The sequence below is a fragment of the Megalops cyprinoides genome, chromosome 19 (assembly GCF_013368585.1).
Source record: "Megalops cyprinoides isolate fMegCyp1 chromosome 19, fMegCyp1.pri, whole genome shotgun sequence".
Classification (NCBI taxonomy): domain Eukaryota; kingdom Metazoa; phylum Chordata; class Actinopteri; order Elopiformes; family Megalopidae; genus Megalops; species Megalops cyprinoides.
The window spans coordinates 11,632,634-11,652,677 of record NC_050601.1 but is presented as its reverse complement, the minus strand read 5'-3'; the positions used below and the strand labels follow the sequence as shown (position 1 = coordinate 11,652,677).

The 20,044-nt window shown below is 40.8% G+C and overlaps 3 protein-coding genes across 4 annotated transcripts; all 3 read left to right on the top strand.

Annotated features, from left to right (window-relative positions):
• Positions 1-421: 421 nt before the first annotated feature.
• si:ch211-195b15.8 (dual specificity protein phosphatase 16) lies at positions 422-3,739 on the top strand. Of its 2 annotated transcripts, none has more exons than XM_036553142.1 (5): positions 422-667; positions 904-1,004; positions 1,282-1,441; positions 1,847-1,970; positions 2,153-3,739. In XM_036553142.1, exons 2-5 carry the CDS (start codon positions 912-914, stop codon positions 3,366-3,368), a joined length of 1,593 nt encoding a protein of 530 aa, XP_036409035.1. In that variant the 5' UTR covers positions 422-667; positions 904-911; the 3' UTR covers positions 3,369-3,739. The 2 variants fall into 2 exon arrangements, with proteins under 2 accessions (XP_036409035.1, XP_036409034.1); XM_036553141.1 differs by having other exon boundaries at positions 901-1,004; positions 2,153-3,738.
• Positions 3,740-6,573: 2,834 nt separating this feature from the next.
• Positions 6,574-10,664, top strand: rras (RAS related). Its single transcript, XM_036552716.1, has 6 exons — positions 6,574-7,138; positions 7,513-7,600; positions 7,820-7,922; positions 9,616-9,724; positions 9,923-10,041; positions 10,406-10,664. The coding sequence occupies exons 1-6, from the start codon at positions 7,052-7,054 to the stop codon at positions 10,494-10,496; spliced, it is 597 nt and encodes a 198-aa protein (XP_036408609.1). The 5' UTR covers positions 6,574-7,051; the 3' UTR covers positions 10,497-10,664.
• A 4,666-nt stretch (positions 10,665-15,330) lies between these two features.
• On the top strand, positions 15,331-18,849 carry prrg2 (proline rich Gla (G-carboxyglutamic acid) 2). The gene is made up of 7 exons (XM_036553409.1): positions 15,331-15,583; positions 16,439-16,532; positions 16,824-16,987; positions 17,263-17,296; positions 17,949-18,081; positions 18,217-18,358; positions 18,510-18,849. The coding sequence occupies exons 1-7, from the start codon at positions 15,581-15,583 to the stop codon at positions 18,546-18,548; spliced, it is 609 nt and encodes a 202-aa protein (XP_036409302.1). The 5' UTR covers positions 15,331-15,580; the 3' UTR covers positions 18,549-18,849.
• The last annotated feature ends 1,195 nt before the right edge of the window (positions 18,850-20,044 follow it).

Here is a 20,044-nt window from a genome sequence, read left to right as displayed (position 1 = left end):
ATTGTGTAAATATAGATATATGAATTCAGTGTACTAAATTATACATTATGTTTACGTGCACTCTTGGGGTAATGCTCAAATAAAACATGCTCCCAGGCAAATCTATTTAAATTTTGCCTAGTTCTTACAGAATCGTACCTGTTCAACTGAAACAAATTTTATTTAAAGGTTCAGTCCAATCGAGGCGAGAGGCAGGGACAGATCACTTAATCGCAATAAATCTCGAAAGGCCTTCCACTGAAATGTTGATGGTGAACAAATAGAGCGTGCGCGCTCATCAGTCCTTGGACTCCAACCTCTTCGCTGATTGGCTAAAAATGACATCACACGTAATGGCACTATTTTTAGCCTCTCGAAACGGCATTACCTCATCGTTTTCCTTCGTGCAGGTATAGGACATACAACAACAAACAATACTACAGACGCAGACCGAGCTGGGAAGAGGAAGAGGGAAGAAGCGAACGAGAAGAGCGCTCGACACTATCACTTTTTGTACGAAAAACATAACTAAATTTAAATTTGCTTCTTTTTCATCCGGCGTCTGCTAAGCTAGATGGATTTGTGCAGAATCATTTCAACTGTTTAACTACGTCTGCGTTTTACCTACATATTTTACTACTGTAATATTTGCGATAACGTCATTTAACGTGGAGAAAAGACCTTCAAAGTAAGTTAATTATACACTTTCCAATATATAATGTCTTGTTCATTAAATTATCAATGTTTGCTGCGTGTAGAGATACTAAACTAAATAAAAAGGTAGACTACATTTCTTCCTCTGTGCAATAAATGCACAATATTCGGCATAATTAATCATTGTTATTGCTCGGAAATAAGCAAGAAAGTAATTTTTGCTTCGTCTTTGGACTGGGTTTGAAACAGAATTAATCTTTTTTTTAGCAGAGTCGGAGATGGTGTTCTACAGAGAGAGAGAGTCCGACCGACCCCCTCTGACCCTCATCCTACCACATCTATACTTGGGCGCTGAGACCGACGTTACGCAGGTAAGATAATAATTGTGGTAAAGGTATCTCCACCTTTAAATCCCCAGCACAAACGTGGGGGTCTACAGAACAAAATGTTTGTCAGTAGAACCCCACGTTTGTGATTACTACATTGACATTTCCGCTTCATTTGCGAGGTTTGACTTTTCAGTAGTTCTTCTTGATTAGTATTCAGTATATAGGTTGTTCAGTTCTTTGTTAATCTTTTGTTCTTCATGCCATGTGTACATGTAAAGTTATATTAACTGCTTCTTGAAACGTTCTTCCTTTTCCCCAGGACTGCCTCTCGTCTCAGGGTATCTCCTATGTACTGAGTGTAAGTCGCTGCTGTCCTCAGCCAGCCTTCCTGCCTCAGTCGCAATATTTCCGCATCCCCATCGACGACTCGCTCAGAGATGAACTGCTGCCTTGGATCCCGGAGGCCCTGCAGTTTATTGGTGAGTACCTCTGCCTGAACTGATCACATTAGATATCTGTACATACCATGACCGACAGTCACTTGAAGATTGAATTATGAGGTTAGGTATTGTCTTATGGGGTAGTCATACTGATAGGCTTGAGACTGATCTGAAAGCAGACTAGGGCTCATATATGTGTATTTTTGTCACACTAAATCCACCTGATTGAAATTTTAATCATGACAGTTTTCATTGCAGTTTTTCTGTAATAAGATTGTGAAAATAGGTTTTTATCCATTCTTTGATAAAATGATCATTGTTTGATACACTTTTTCATATTTAGTGATAGTGAACCTGACAGTAATACTGAGGTACTTTTCTGTGCTTTCATGTACAGTGTGAGAGGTGTCTAACTCGCATAATGTGCGACCCCTTTTCTCTTAGATGGTGCAAGGTCCCTGGGGTGCTCAGTGCTGGTTCACTGTGCAGCAGGAGTGTCTCGTTCCCCTGCCCTGACTGTGGCCTACGTTATGTATCGGCTGGGCCTTGACCTGGATGATGCCTACAGGTCAGTGAATACTTTTTGTGGGGAGAAGTACTTTATGTGTCTACATAAGTGTAAAGTTGGTCTGTGATGAGATATTTGCACCCTTGTCTGTATTAATATTATGCTCACTGTGTGTGTCGTTCAGCAGCATGAAAATATGCAGCAAACATATTCACCTCTCTGGTGTTATCCTTCTGTTTCAGGTTTGTGAAAGAGCGTAGACCCTCCATTTCGCCAAATTTCAACTTCCTGGGTCAGTTGCAGTCGTTTCAGGGTACCCTAACTCGAAAGAGCCCCAAAGAAAATCAAAATGGCCAGCTCACCGAGGCCCCGGACTCCTGTCTACATTCCACCAATGAGGACATCAGCAACAGTTCCTGTCTCCCGGTCTCAGCCAATCAAGACACCCAGATTCGAGTTGCTAAGGATAACCTCTTTGTTTCTAAAGGAGATTCTGAGGAGATTAAAGTGCACACAGACTGTGAAAATCCTGGCCATATCACAGACAATTTAAATCAGGACTACTTATCTTTGGACTCTGTGGACCGATGTGAGGGTGCAGCTCCAGGTCTGACCCTGAACTCAAAACAGGACAAACAAGACTCAGCTGAACTTTCTCTGTCTGACAAAATCAGGACTCTTACGCTCACTCTTAACCAAAGAGAGATGCACAGCACTCCTGGAGTTGAGATTCAGGCACAGAATTCTACCACAAAATGCCAGTCAAAACCAATGCCAAAGCCAACAAAACTACAAATACCATCAGAGGCTACATCTGTCTCAGACAAACGCAAATCTCTGACCCTTTCCCTCACCAGTTTGGGTGCAAATTCCCAAGTACACAAAAAGAGGGTGCCAGAGAATGAAAGCAGCAGCAGCCATCTACAGGGCCAGACAAACAGTTCCAAAACTGTCCAGAAGAGGGAGACAGAAATCCATATCAGCACAAGTAGACAAGACAAAAAGGCACCACCAAGTGTTCTGTTGCTCCCCTCTGGGAGACCTCAGAAGGAGACGCACAGGCCATGTGGAGAGCAGCCTCAGCTGAGAAAGGAGAGGAAGAGTGCCTCCAAAACTCGGAGGAAGGAGGATAAAGAGAGCCGTTGCCATTTTGTCTCTCAGCAAAGTGGCGATAATCCCAGTGCAAACCCCGAGGGAGAGAGCATCTACAGCTCCAGCAGCAAAACACTGGACATAAAGCAAAGGTGTAACATTACAAATCAGCACCAGATTGCTCACGACAGGCACTGCGCCACTGCAGAGGAAGCTGTCGAGGGCCTAGACATGAAGGAGCTTCCGCTTTCGCCGATCAACCTGACTGTTAACAAGTTCTTAGACTGGGGTGGGAGAATACTTCTGGGGGCTCTTCTGGGCCCCAGAATTAAGGTCGGACAGGCCGCTCTGCCATACAGATGCTGAGGGGAGGAGCAAGGAAATATGCAGGAAAGAACAGCGAGGTTATGTGAGCACTGAGGGGCAGTGGCATGGATGCTGAAGAAGATGTTTATTTTTTCTGTCACCCCCACAAAAAACATTTGTTAACAATAGTAGGAGGGGGACTCTTGTGAATAGAGAGGAGCTGAAACTGGGAATCTGTGTGTGGGTGTGTGTGTGTGTGTGTGTGTGGGTGTGTGTGTTCTTGTGCATGTGAGTTTGTATGTTATTAAGTTATAAGACTGCATGTATACTTAGGAATGTATGTTTAATAAGTGAAATGCACACACTGCTTTGAAGAAATATTCCATTATAATGACTTTTCCTTATTTATGAGTTGTTGACTACTGAATTATGCTCAATGCATATGAACAAAATGCTTGATTTTGTGGATTAATATTTATCGATTGAGATTTATTTATTTATTTAAGTTATTTATGGATTCATATTTGGATAATGGTATTTTTGTCACTTCTGCTTGTAATAAAAAGAGTATTCATTAAAGATTAATTATTTTATGAATTGTTTTGCTTCTTCTTAATCCCACTATAAAACAGAAGGGTAGGATCAACACCATTGTTTGAAAGAGAAAAAAAATGTATTTGGGGTACGCTACATTTTTTAAATTATTATTATTATTATTATTTTTGGCAATATGCTTGTAGCAAAACCGACACAGTTTCATTTAAATTTGATTTGTAAGTATTTCTATGAAAGCTTTACAGGAGCTACTCTCGCAGCATCAACACAGCCCACTGCACTTCAAACAACACTAAGGCATTACAGTCTTGGAATTTCAACGGGGTAGCAACACGGTGTAATGGTAAGGAGCAGGGCTCAGAACCCAGAACCAGTTGCTGGATTGATTCCTGGTTGGGGTACTGCTGTTATTATGCCCTTGTGCAGTGCAACTAATCCAAATTGCCTCATTAACATGGATGACAAATTTCCATAATTCGCACAGAAACAACATGCACACCAATGTTGGTGCCAACTGAAAGAAAACTGAAAAAAAAAAAAACATTTAAAATGTATAGATATGCCATCATGGAGTATTTTAGGTTTTTAAAAATGGCTAACATTTTTTTTTCATTAACGAACAACCCAACAATCCCACTTCATGCCTTTAGCTAAAGGTGATTAGTTCTATTTACACACAGTTCTTCTTATTGACACACCATGACTATTTCACGTTTTCTACACAGTTTACTTTACCAAACTCAGACTGCCTTTTTAATGTGTAGTGCTGGCTGCAAAGAATGTCTATCTTCCTACATAGATAGATGTACATCCATTTTACTTAGTCTGGTTTCATTGCAGGTAAGTCATGGCTGATGGGTTTGAAATTAAATTCAGTGGACACAATAAAACATCAGTGAAGTAACTGTTCTGTTTCTGTTTATGCAACAATCAAAATCAGCATCAGCATTTTGCCTCCTCATCATTCAGTGGAAGTGAAAAAATCAATCTGTTCAAACAATTCCAAGACCATCATTTGGCTCCGTTTGTCCAGCTTTGATGTTCAAATGTCTTAATACTGGAAGGCAATCATATCTTAAACACTCATCCAAGCCAACATTGGTACATCCTAAAAAATGCCTTCTTAAAACTGGCTAGAGGCCTTGGCCACCTGTTTGGGTGGTGTCAGATGAGGTGTCTGCTTTATTTCAAGTAAGGGTGTGCCTTCTTATTCATTTATTCTTCATCAACCTTTTCTCCTGGGTGAGTCGGATTGCTTGTCTGAATCATTTTCCCACAAGGTTAGACCGACAATTTGTTAAGCACTACTGGTTCAGGTGCAATAACTTTTAACTATGTACCATTAGAGTATTATCCCATGCATATGAAAGCAGTGTGTAAATATGAAACACTTCAACCAAGTACATGAAATAAAACAACTTTTCGACGGACGGGGGGCGCTTTGAAACGCTGCCTCTGTTGCCGATATGAAAAAGCATTCTTGCGCGTGTTGCCGCTTCAAGACCTACAAGTAACGCCCCATATTATGATTATGACTCACATCCGGTGTAAGGGCGGGGGCATAAAGAGGACTTGGCCTGCACAACCAAGTACGAGAAGTTTTATAGTTGAAGAAATTCACTAGAACTAAGCAGAGAGACATTTACTGTGATAAACTCCATACGCAACGAATGTGATGACAGTAAAGTGACTACGGAAACGAACAAGATTGTGAAACAAACAAAACGCACACGCGTATGACATATTCATTGTTAAAAAAGAAAAAAACTGAAAGGGAAAAACAACACATAGCATATTAATACAACTAATAATCTTGTTTTCAAAATCACTTTAAAGCATCAGAAACCAGGGACGTTGGTGTAACAACACAATGCATGGAATTTTTGATTCCCAAGTAGCTGTTAGCACTTTTAAAATTGTATGTTTACAATTAAACATATTTTTCACATTTATGAGCTTTATGAGAATTTATGAGAATTATGGCCATGTAATTCGTGTATCAAAGCATATTGAAAAACACATTTACAGTGCTCTGAAAAACCCTAAACGCATCCTGGTTTCTAAAGAGAGTGCCTTTCAGGACTCTCCCAAATAAGGAAATACGCCTACCGTATGAATGCACACATCCGCGACCTGCTACTTTGTCGCTCTTAAATTTACATATTAATGACGTTAATGTAAACTATTTTCATTTGGGACAAGTTGACATCGTATCAAAAAATGTCGCCGTACCATTTATGAACCAATGATTTAAAAAAAAATCCATGTCTCTGCCTATCAGACGCGAATGCGCTCAACTAATTCTTCAACTTTATTATGACCGATTGAATACACACGCCTACTTCATACATACCCATGAGTCTTCGAGAAAAAACTTGGATGAGGAAAAGAGTTGCCTCTGGCTATGAAAAAGAACAGCGACGAAGAAAAAAAAAAATGAAAAAAACGTCGAGAAAGAAAGAGAACTGTGTTTTTTAAAGTGGATATAATTTTTTGTTCGTCTGCGGACACGTTGGGTTGGAAGCTAATGCTTAAAATCGAAACGAGTTTACTAGCTGTTTAGTTTGAGTTCGTCGAAACAATAGTAAATGTAAATTGTTTTACTTTCGTGTGGTAGCTAGCGAAGGAAGGCGGCTGCGGAAGGGACTCAGTGTGCGTTTTTACGGAAAAGAATGTTTATAAGACAGATATAGCTGTTTGATACCAGTTCTGTTTCTGAATTCTTTCCAAAAAATTAGTTAATACAGCTATGTACGAAATATCTCATTTTAGAATCGCAGAAGTGGTGGTGAAATAAAACGAGACGAGAGGAGCATCGGTCTTATTGTTGGATAGGCTTATTAAATATTATTATGTATGCTAAAGAATTATTTGGATTTTCGTGGTTTGTGTCTGTGCTTTTTGATTTTATTTAGCAGACGAAACCGCGGTCCAGGTTAGCAGTGGGTGTACCTTTCTACTTCTATGACGAAACCGATTTAGTCTGCTACTAAGGAGAGATAAGGTTGAAACCAGGCGGTGGGGAAAGTTGCTGCTACAGTGTACATATATTCTCGTTATTAATTGAAGCATCTGTGCCTTCTCTCCGGGCAGCACTGCGAATTACAGTTTCTCTGCTTTTGCCAAAACACATTGGTTTGATACAGTTACAGCTTCGTTAGGTTAATATAGTTTCTAGTTGTGTGGCAATGTCGGCAGAAGAGGAAAGATTTAAACTCGTGGTCGTAGGCGGAGGTGGTGTCGGAAAGAGCGCTTTAACCATTCAGTTCATTCAGGTAAGTACAATGATTACTTCCTGTGATTTGGGTGCTGTTGAGTTTGTAGCCGTGTTCTCGCTATATTACCTTCCTCCTGCGGGGACTGGGTTGAAAATATACGTTTAGTTGCGCCTTCCGAGTTAATGCAGGAGCATTCGTGTGTACATTGACCTACACACCTTTATTTTTGCAGAGGTCTTTGTGGCTGTGTTAATTCTCATTAAATGTCGGCATGTCTCTACCTGTCGAATCCTAAATTCCTTCTTGTCCTACCTTAATCTAAGGTAATGTTTATTCAGAGGAACCTCGTTGACCACACTTTTTTAACTATGTGTCTGTAGGTATACGCATACTCCTACTCATTCAGAATTCATTCTTACTCTCCCTGTCAGTCATACTTTGTATCGGACTATGATCCCACCATTGAAGACTCCTACACAAAGATATGCCCTGTGGATGGGAAGCAGACACGACTAGATAGTAGGTATCTGTATGTTCTGGTAGGTCTTTCTGACCTCTAATTGTGTGTGACTTTTTTGCTGTTGCCAGTGAGAATCAACCCTTCACTTTACTGTCAGTTACACCTTTGTCAGCTCAGCTGGCCTGTTTAATTACAGAGTCCAGTCAAATAAGTGCATTTTGCATCATTCGGTACGATTGTTGTGCAAATCGGTTTTAACTGCTGTGTCTCTCCATCAGTCCTGGACACTGCTGGGCAGGAGGAGTTTGGAGCAATGAGGGAGCAGTACATGCGGTCTGGAGAAGGCTTCCTCCTGGTGTTTGCTTTGAATGACAGAGGGAGGTAAGCAAGACGGTACTGTAAGAGAGAGAGACAACACGGAGTGGTGGGAGTCAGAGACAGCACTGGGTGGTACTACAAACCAGAGACGACATAAGGTGGTAGGAGTCTCAGCACAGTGTGGGAGGGGTCTGAGACAGTACAGAGTGGTAGGAGTTTGAGACAGCACAGAGTGGTGAAAACCATAGACAACACGAGGTGGTGGGAGTCCGAGACAGTGCAGTGTGGCAAGAGACAGGCCCAGCACAGGGTGGTAGCAGACGGAACAGCACAGGGTGGTTGGTGTTAGAGACAGCGCGGTGAAGTAAGAGACAGATGGAGTGCACCGTACACATGGAGGGAATGTGTGGTGAGGGGGGGTGTCAGGTGTCAGGAGGTGTTACAGATATGGGAGGGAGAATTGAAATGGCAGCTTTGTACTTATCGCTTTTTAAACTTCTTCTTAGTTCCCCATCTATTGTTTACAATAGAGAGAGGAAGAGGAGCTAGAGATGCTTCCTCCTGAAACCAGCACCCTCTTTCACACACTGACAAGTACTCCTCCTTCACTCAGCTTGATCGCTGTGTGTGTAATGGTGCACTGTAAAATCAGTCTATCAGTGTGTGTGCACTGAACAAAGCCTCGGTCAGGATGACTCAGAACAAACCAAAGTATCTGTTTTGTCATGCCTCTTTTCCACTGTACAGCTGGAACAAGGCTAGCCTCAGCTGGAACCAAATCTGTCTGATCCAGAGCAACACCATTACTTTTCCATTGCGTTACCCACAACCAGAGCTGTAGCACATGACCTCACACTGATTCCTGGCGTCTACCCAGATCAACATGAGTCCTCCTCTGGACTTTGTCTATAGTCCAAAGCTGAGTTTTTCACTAAAATAAATTAGTCTCCACATTGTACCTTCGGCTGTTTGCTGCGATCAGCGATGGTAGTATGCGTCTTTCTTCTATGCTTGTTTATCTCCTGAGTTCTTAGCTGCAGTGTAATTACGCAGTCTGTTGACTCTGCCCACAGCTCACTCCCGTAACCCGTAATGCTAGCAGGCTCAGGATCAAAGAGGGAATAGCAGCCGTATTGGCAAACATGTTGGAGCTAGAGCGTACACAGACTTTTAAAAAATTCAAAACAAAATGGAGCCATACTACTCAATAATAATTTAATTTGTATTGACTTTTCTCTGTTTCATTTCTTGGAGTAGTCTTGCATTATTTGTGTAATCTGAGTGATAATGCACTAAATAATTAAACAAGTAAATGTTTGCATATATGGCTGCTATCCACTCTTGGCTTGTACGTTCACTTTGCCTTCGTTTTTTCCTACTGCATGTTTCTTCACTTACAAAAATCCAAAGTTAAAAAAAGAAAAAACGCTCAAGTATGAGCTAAACAAGCCTGCCTCGTCCCAGCTCAGAAGTGGAAAACAGACATAAAAGGTATTGTGTGATTGTGCTGTGTAAATCCTGGGTGTCTCTCTCCTCCTGAGATCCAGACATTTAAGGTGCTGCATTAATGTGCTGTGTTAATCTGCTGCATCTCCCTCTCCTACAGTTACAATGAGATCCAGACGTTTAAGGCACTCTATTAAGATGCTGCGTAATTCGTGGGTGTCTCTCTATTACAGTTCTAATGAGATCCAGATGTTTAGGTTACTGTATTAATATGCTGTGTTAATCCTTTTTGTCGCCCCCTCCCCTGCAGTTACAACGAGATCCAGAAGTTTCACACACAGATCCTCCGAGTGAAAGACAGAGATGAATTCCCCATGGTCTTGGTTGGAAACAAGGCAGATCTTGACTCACAGAGACTGGTACTGAACCCTCCCGGGATTTACTGACGTCACTACCAAACTGTGCTTCTTTACTGAGCGTATGCGGAAATGGCCCAATATTCTGGCCTCTATTAACAAAGTGATTTTAGGGCAGATATTCTGTTTTTTTTTTAATCAAATGAACAGATTTGGGGTACATGATAATGTTGATCATCTCACACAAACATCTCTCTGCAGGTATCCAGAGAGGAGGCGCAGGCTTTTGCCAGAGAGAATCGGATCCATTACATGGAATCATCAGCTAAGAACCGTTACAATGTGGATGAGGCGTTCATTGAAGTCGTGCGAGCTATAAGGTGATAGATCAGCGTCATGTTTGTAGCAACAGTAGAAAAACATTGCATGCGTGTGTGTGTGGGTGTGTGTGTTTATGAATGTCTGTCTAAACCTGTGCCACGTCATTGTTCTGTAATAGCAAGTCTGATTTCTGGAGGGGCTCGTTTATGCAGGTTTCGTAGCTTTTGAGAGGCATGGTTGAAATCTATAATTTGATATTTTGTGTGATATGTACCAACTACTATGTACCAAAACTGTCCACCAGTGTAAGACTGATTTCAGATCAGCAAATGACCCGCATAGCCTCTGCACCTCTGGGAGCCAGTAGTCACGCCGGTCAGGGTCCCTGGGTGGCATCGTGAACTTTCTCTCTCTCATGAACAGGAAGTTTCAGGAGACCGAGAGTCCTCCCATCCCCTCCAACCACACGGGCAAGTCCAAGAGCTCCAAAGGCTGCCCCTGCACCTTGCTGTAACTGCCCTGCCTGCCCTGTCGCCATGGAGACCAGCGCCCCATTTGAAATGATTGGCATCTTGGATCCCTTTGGAAACGGTGTAATTTTAAACTGATGGGGGGGGGGGCTGGAATGGACATTGGAGACAGTGATGGGAGGGATGGATGAGGGAGTTCCATTGAGTGAGGGTGCGGGTAGCAGAAGGGGGGGGTAGGGGGGGTATTAGCGTGTGGTCTCAGATCAGGGATCAAACCAAAGCTAGAACTGGGTGGGGGGGGGGGGGGGGGGGTTACTGGATTGTGATGTTTTCAACATGTTTCATTCGCACTTTTTGTTAGCATCTTTAAATATTTTACTTGTTTTTTACTTTTACAAATGTAACAGTTGTTTCTACAGTTCCCCAAACAGAGTGAAAAAATAACAGAAGCAGGCAGAGGGGTGTGAATAAAAGACAGTGATGTGCAATCACACTGAACCAATGGGCCCAAGCACAGAACACAAACTCCCTGCCAAGACATAAGTCAAAAAAAGGGTGTGTATGGGCAGCTTCAGACTGTGTGTCAACTCCTATCCGTCATGTGCTGCCACAGAGAGAAGCAACTCCTTGTAGGCGTTGTGCATTTCATAGCCTTATCGCACCAGAATTGACCATATCTATTGAACCTGCAGTGAGCCCATGCTTATTATACCAGCCTGAGACCTGGACTAGGCTGAGTGAACAGAATGAAGTGCCAGTGTGAGGGACAACAAGTAGAAAGAAGTGGGTGAGCAGGAATGTAACAGTGTTCAAAAGTGTTGAAAGTCCAGGTACCAAAACAGTATGTTAATGACCAAAAACCATATGTGTGTTCCACAGTTGAAATATATATTGATAGATAAAAGTAGTTTGACACTAAAGTTTCAGTGGTATGAATTGTTTTCACAAGAACTTTGGGAACAGGGTGTGTTGGATGATATCCAGGTACTTTTGTGTAGTGCATAGGCAGGTTTAGGCTTATTCAGTTGCTCAATCTGCCGAAATGAGCAATGAAATGTGGTGTGAGAGGGAGGGGAGGAGGCAGATTCACGGTCAGGCCTACTCACATTCCCATGTCTCTCTCTGTCTGTTAATGCCATTGAAGCACTTGAGTGCGCTGTGTCCGGGTTAAGAATGACAAACTCAAAAGCATCACACACTAGGGTGGGTTGTGCATACAAACTGTACTTTGCGAGGACCCTACATCAAACTGTTATGCTTTCACGTTTTGTACTGCAAATAAACCAAAGATTTTTATTCTTTGTATTCTGTTCTTTGATATTTTTTTGTGTGTGTTTTTAGGGTGTTTGTCAGACGTGTTCTCTGATGGAATGGTCTCTGCCGTGTTTCTTTTACTTCCCTACCTGTTACTTTATACTTTATTCCTTCTTTCACTGTGTGTCCCTTTCTGTGACCTGTTCTAGGACAGGGTCCAGGACTCACTGTCTACCCCTCATTTCCCTCCCTGTCCCCTCCTGAGAGAAGTTATGTTTTTTAGTGGCAATGACAAATGCAAATGCAAAGGCAATGACCCTCTTGTTCTTTCTCTGCTCCCAATCCTGGCTTCATGTGTACTAACAAAATGTATTGTGGCTGTCATTTGTGCTCATCAGTCTTTAGCAGACTTCCCAGATGAGCATTTTTTAAAAAAGAAAAAAAAAGTAAAATGTAGCTGCATTGGTAAGTTTGCCTCATTCACACTTGCAGATTGAGTAATGGACCCACACCTTGTGGATCGTTTCGGGATGGTTGGAACACGTTGTCTCTTGGGGCCTGGCAGTGGCCTCCTAAAAGGCACATTTGCACTTGTCTCCTGCAAAAACATACATCCTCCTATTGAGAGTTCAGGTGTACAGAGTTCTATCAGCACAGAGTGTATTTCTGAAATATCAAGCGCTAAACCTTTCAAATCATATATTATTGCATTAGGTTGTATTAAATCTGTATAGGTTTAAAGGGCTTCAAGATGTAACTTATTAACGTAACATATTGCACAGCAAACAAACCTCACAAAGAGCATTCTCATGTTTTGACAAAAATGTGAGGTAGAAAACAATTCCGAGTGAATTGTTCTCTTTCTCATCATGAATTGGAGAGGACATCCTATGCTGCTGTTCATCATGTTGACGGCTGACCTGTCTTATGGCTTCTTCCTTATTCAAGTGTTATTTTCAGCGTCACCGAATGTTATGTGCATGCATTCCCCTCAAGTCACCTCAGTCCCCTGTGTCCAGTATGAAAGTAAGATGTCAGTGACCTCTCAGCTATATGTGTTTGTGTACCTCAGAGTTGCCTTGAGCCAGAATGAACAAGAAGGTGGCTAATAACAGGGTGAGTATGTGAGAGACCACAGAATACATGCTTTCACTTTCACCTGTCTTCATTTTTTCCCATCGATCTCCATCTTTCGTAATCTCTCTCTGCTCCCACCATTCCCCCTAGTACCCCTTGGGTCCCACATTGGTTGACACACAGCTGGCTTGACCTACCACCACTAAGCAACTCAACAGGTCAGCCAATGTGTGAGCAGCACATGTCATTTTGTTGAAGCCCTGCCTGGCAACAGGCAAGCAAGGATAGATGAAGAGGAGAAAATGTAGAAGTCCTTATGGTATCACTGCCTGTCGATCCTGACGTGATTCATTCACACATCAGTATAAAAAAAATAAAATAAAAAAAGCTGTGTACTGTGCAGCCTTTACTGGTTTTGACCTCCAAATTTTCTGTTTGAATTAGTGACCCTAAGGAGTGATGGGGCACAAGGTTCAACAATGCAGGGACAGGACTCCCAATGTAAAGTATACAGAACTAAAATGTTAAATACAATTAGTGTGATTGGTGTACATTTGCTTTCAAAATAACATACATCATTTTTGAATATATATATACGACATGACAATAAGACAAATTGTTTGTCATAGTGACCTTTTTTGCAATATATTTTTCATGCAACATTATTTTAATGTTTGGACATGGAAGATAATTCTATAATCAATATTTACAGTTTACTCATGTCTAAACTAAAAGAAATTGCACAGTAGAGATGTCACCCAGCTGTAACATGCTCACAAGGTGTACAAGTCTGACAGCTAGTGGACAAAGTTGTAACAGCAATGGGACAAAGAATTATATAACCTTATTTTTCTGAAACTTTTTTGAGTACTTTGAGTACTTTTCTTTTTCGGTCTTTTGATATGTTCTGGGTATTTTTAAATGCTTTATTGTGTCTCCATAATTCAGTCATAAATACATCGCTGAGCCTTGTAAAACCACAGTTGTTCAGACACTTTTCTAAATAAATGTAAATATATGCATACACACAAATGCCAATATATACATGCATGCATGTACACATACATACATATACACATGTATAGATAAGAAAAAAACATTTAAATAGAAAAAAGAAAAAAATGAGTTTACAAATTGCAAATATGCAACAGATTTTATTCAATGTCTAAAGGGTAGTACATTCAGATTCATGTCGTAAGAACAGGTTGTGTTTAAAAATATTATTTTGTCCAGGCATGTAACAGTGGTGGTTATAACGTTATCCCAATTTTTGTAAAACAGCTCGCCTTTATTGCTACTTTATTTTATTGCACTATTTTATTCACCACAAAATTCCTTTGCTGTTGTTTTCAGTTATGAATTGTGGAACTTTTGGTTTGAGCCAGTTTCTCATTATTTAAGTACAACAGTTCTTGAAATTCTGAAGATATATTTATAATTTTCTGTCATATTACATGGATATTTACCTAGGATTGGATGGTCTGTCCAGTAAAATAAAGGCTTCTAAAAAGTCTTTGCATGCTGTCAGAAATATCTGACAAGAATATTTTTAAAATATTACAGAAGAAGATTTGTGTGGTGAGTTACTGTCTCACCACACTCTCTCCAGCACCTTGAGATAATAGTGTTATTACAATTTTATTGTATGACATGTCCAGAAGTTTGGTTGTCATAGGTACTGCATCACCTACACCTTCCACTTTACCGAATTGCTGCTGATAGTATTATCTCAGCAATATCTTCTGCACAATAACATACATACAGTAACCGGCTTTTCACTTAGTAAAACGGCATGCAAGTCAGGATCCGTGAAACCCAGAAGATGGTGAAGAACATCCATCTAAATAAGATCCACGCCTTAGGAGCGTACCAAAAAAAAAGACAATTGCGCCTTTTGAAGCGGAGTCCATTTCCCTATTTCATTCACATCGAATCGCAGTACTTAGGCATGCCAAAGAGTACAAGTAACTGAGTAGTCCCTGCCGTTATCGAGTTCTGCGTACTGACGTGAACCAGCCCTAAATCTGACCTGTGGGGTGAAATCCAAAACTACTACCTATAACACTGGCAATATCTTTCCTGAACTAGTAGCGTTCGAAGTCACTTAATCAGACATCCATTCAATTAATCAGTCAAACTGTACTTAATATAGCATTCTTCACAATATTCCAGAACGGGCAATATGAAGTTATTTTCCATTTATAAATTTCAAGCAATTATAATCACTCCTAAATCAACCTTATTGAATATGTTAAGAAAAAACCCTTCTCGATAAGTAAGTACTTACACTATTGTTTCCGTGTAAAGAGAAGTTGAAGAACGTTGTCCTTGTGTGAACTTTTTGACTTGACCACGCATAAAAACGAACAGTCTGACTCGCACCTACCCTCTAGTTCCGACCTTTTCACTAGATGAATGAGACCTGTGTAATCTCGATATACCCTGCATCACATGTGCTGTATTCTAGGAATACCATCCCACCAACTTGTTTTTCTCTGCGTGAGCGAATCTTACACAATCAAATGCTGTCAAACAGGTAAGCTTTCTTGTCGAACAGGTCGGTCACCTGACGCAATGTGTCAGGTACTTTTCGTGGTAAATACGAGCGAATTTAAGAAATTCAGATTTTATTTTATTTCTAGTTATACAAAAGGGAATGAATGACTAATACACGTGGATAAACATAATCATACGGCAATAGTAAGGAGAAGCCAGCGGGATTTTTTGAAAGGGTGTAGGCTACCTGTTGATACTTCCTTCAAATTTGCGTGATAAACCGAAACTGGAGTAAATCTACATGGTAAAGAGACTTTAATCTGATGTCGGCCAACCCGCAAAAATGTTAGATGTGCTTGACTTTGATTAGCTGATGTTTTTTGTGTATTGCATGATGTATCACACTTTTCCTTCTTGTATTTGTATGTTTAATTCTTGCATAGATGCACTTCTCCGGGGTTGCATATAGAACAGTATTAGTGTAGATACACTGTATTTTAACTGAATTTGAGAATACAAGGCTGAGTGGGAGACGTTCTTTGCCAGGGACCTCTCCATTACCTGCAGTGTTATTTCAACAGTGCGGTGTAGTTGGTGAGGTGTAGGGCTTGCAATCCAACATTTGCTAGTTCGATTCTAGGTGGGGCACTGCTGTTGTCACCTTGGGAACGGTTTTATTCCGGATTTAATCCAGCTGTATTAATGGACAAAATGTAAGATTTGTGCGTGGTTCTGAATAAGACAGTCTGCTAAGCAGATGTAATGTATTATGCCGCCTTAAATAATTCGAGATTCGATTCTATTTTCTCAACGCTGTTCACTTTTGGTTTTAAGTCACCTGTGGCGGACCACTGTGTATAATGCTAAAGTTGTTTTCATATTAACCACTAGATGGTGACACAGACAGTCATAAAGTCATCGGAATAATTGTAACGGCCTTAGCACTCGGAGTTCTGACCATTAGGCAGTTCAACTCTGATAAACTTTGAAAGATGTTCATACTGTAGAATATGAAGACAATAACTGTAATAGCTGCAATGGGATAAATTAAACAAAATTGCCAAAGTCGTTGCAAGTGGTCCAAAGTTTTTCTTTCTATTGTTTATGCACTATATAACCATTCCACACTTATGTTGTGATATTTTACTGTATTTTTCAGGCTTTTAAAATTATGGCTCATTCACACATATGTGTTGGTTTGCTGACATTCCTGCACCTGGCTGTGGCAAGAGTTATCTACAACAATAACAATGGTAAATAAGATTGATTCTAGCCATTCATATGTATAAAGTGAAGTGAAGTGATTTGAGCCAAACCGGATTAATTCTTCCTGCTCTTGCATGTTGATTTCTGGGTTTCTCAATATTTTGTTTTTAGTGAGCCCAGTATAGTTGGTGTCTGTGGTAATGTGCAGTCAGTTCCAGTGATTGACTGTGGATGTACTGTGTGTATAGTGTAACCCCTCTCTAGTTTCCAGTTTAGAATGTTCTTGCATTGCAAGTTGAGCATACATTTAACGGTCTCTTTTACTCCTTGTGGCCCAGTGTTTCTCCAGGACCAGGCTGCCATGTCCTTCCTGTCTCGGTCTCTTCTTTACAACAACTTGGACTTGGAGCTGGTTGTGCCAGACAACCTGGAAAGGGAGTGTATGGAGGAAATTTGCTGTTATGAGGAGGCACGGGAGGTCTTTGAAGATGACACGCTGACGGTGAGAGAGAGAGAGACAGAGAGAGAAAAAAAGAGAGGGAGGGAAAAGTTGATCAAGAAACATTCGACTGAATTGACTGATATCAAGAGATATCAAAACAGAAACCTTACCATTAAAACTGAGTATAATAAAAAAAGAAAAATTATGAGGGTACATTTTGTCAATTCCCAGCTCGGTGAGGTTCTTTGAGGACACAAGCACACACTTTATTTGTGATGTTACTTAACATTTAAAGAAAAATTTCACTTGATTTTTGTGATTTTCTTCTATTTCAGGCAAAATTCTGGAAGGATTACACCAACAGCCAAGGTAAAACTGATAAGTTACCATGCAATGCAAAACTGAAGAAAAATGATAGTTTGGTCTCACCAAGTGACAATCTGAATCTCCTTGAATGAATATAATTGCAACTCTAACTGTTTAGAATAAACACTAAATTGCTAGATACCAGTAGTTAAAATTGAATCCATGGCGATTTTTAGTCAATATCTCACTTTTGTTTTTTTACATTTTAATAAATGAGTATGATTTTTCAACTCAGCAAGTCAAATTTTTTATCTGAAAAAAAAAAATTGAGACAGACTACCAACCTTGTGCACTTGGCATGGAATGACTCTGATTCTGCCTCTTTAATTATTGTCAACCAATGAACATATTTTTAGTACTCTGAATGTGTTTTTTTGATCAGTCTGAATGTCTACTATTGCCTTTATTGGCAATTGTTTACTCATTTCTGAACTTAAGAATGTTATTTGTAAGTCAATATGAAGGGTGAATTCAGGGGAAACAAGCAAAAGAAAATTAGGAACTGAGTACAATCCTAAAGTACATTTCAAGAGTAATTTCCGCACGTTGTTTGGCAGAATGTACACTTCAGCTGAGCACACGTGCAGTTTAATTTGTCTGGTATGCACTGTTAGGTCTGCATGCTGGCTAACGCAGTGGGGGTGCTATCTTTCAGAGTCTGCTCCAGCAGTGGATGTGTCAGGCTTGGTGGCAGGGATCGTGGCCATACTGGTGTCTGGCCTTATCGCTACTGTGGTGGGCTGCTATTATTACAAGGGGAGGGCCAAGACTAGGAGGACACAGGGCCGGTGAGAGCCGCTGGGTGTGTGTGTGTGTGTGTGTGTGTGTGTTTGTGTCCCTGTTTATTAATGCAGGACTCTGCCCCTGAAATGTTGCCCCTTATTAATTTGTTACATGGACACATGTCCATGTGTCTCTCTCAGTGCTGCTGTGACATCTGCAAATGCTGCGTCACCCCCTGAGTCAGTGCCCTTGTCCGGGACAGCAGCTCCTGGACTGCCTTCCTACAACGAGGCCCTCAGTCGCAGCGGCCAGCATGACGCCCCCCCCGCCCCCTTACTCCGGGTTTGTCGCCCCTTCTGTGTTTCTATACCTTTGTGTCTGCATTGAGGGTTTTACTTCCTGTTTCCATAGTATTCCTTCAGCATGCTCACTGTGTATATGAGCTCCACTTCCCCACCTCTCAATGACCGATGCTTTCTCTGCCTCTGCTCAGTGGGGCCCCCTCAGAGATAGTAGAAAATCCAGCAGCTGAAGCCGCTGATGATTGAAGAGGAGGAAGAGGATGAAAAGAAGGAGAAGACAACTCTAGAGAGACAGAGAAGAGAACAATCTGTGAAAATAAGGGATGGGGAAAAATGGGGTTAGGGCTAGAAGGGTTGAGCAGTAGGTCATAATACTGGATGTGCAAAATAGTTACTAATTTTCTCATCCAGTGTTGTTATTGTTATGTTGCTTGTCATTGATTCCGCAAAAGGTTTTATAATGCTTTCAGCTGCCATTATGCTGCCACACCCATTCATATATTGATATTGGTTGATGTTGTGCATTTACAACCCCAGGTGACCTATTTTGAATGTGTTGGTGTTTGTAAATGTGTGTCATTTTTAAATTAAATTTTCAATTTGTTTCTAACTTAAAAAATATTAGTTTTATTTCAGGTTGTTAATGCTATTATTCTACGTTGCATTCTAATTATTAGAATGTTCTTAACTGTTACTGGCTGGTAGTTGATAAAACTACAGAGGTTTTAGGCTGTAATTGTTTAGGGTCAGGCTGTCTCCCTTTCCCTCCTTCACTCCTGCCATGAATCAATTCATTACATTACATCATTTGCTTAGCAGACACTCTCACCCAGAATGACTTACATATCTTACATATCATCCATTTACACCTGGATATTTACAAGAGCAATTAGGGATTAATTACTTTGCCCAAGGGTACAACAACAGTGCCCCTGCAACCGCCTGTATTTTATGCATGTATATTTTAGGGGAAAAAAATGTATACAAATCAGATTTGGGACATGTTTTACCATCAGTTTGATTAATTAACCCATCTCATTCTTCAGTTGTGATTAAACATGATAGATTACAGCGACTGTGGCTATTGCACAAGAACTACATCAGTTCATTTATCGCAGAGGTGAGTGGGCACTGGTAGTGAGTGTCAAACTAGATGAAAATCAAGACAGACACAAAAAGGAAGAAGAAGGAAGACAAAAATGCCATCCTGTTAGTGGTAACACTTAATTAAGTCAATGCATTGATTCTTGCCATCTGGTGCATTCATAACCAGTCATTTCTGACCTGCCAAAACATTACACACGAAACTAGTGTGGCAATGATTGGCTGGGAGGGCCACAATCCACAATACCTCACCAAGACCGAGATTGTGCTCCGTCTTTGGGAAAATTGTGACACTGCATCAGGAATATGCAATCAGGATGCTGTATTTTTGTAAATACTGAAGTTCTGTGGCAACTAAACTGTCCTACCCCCACCATCACACTCAGACCAGTCCATTGGTCTGCTGTACTCAATGCCATCTGTCAGGCTGGTTCACACAAAATCTTGATTAATAAAGGAATTGGCTTTGTTAGTGATGAAGCAACCTGAAGTGTCACAAACATCATCTCATTCTGCTATGTTGATGAGCAATGATTTGTTGTTTGGCCATCAAATAACATCTGTATTGCTCACTCCCTGCAGATGCACGGGTTACTGTGACCTGATGTTTCTAATCGATTGG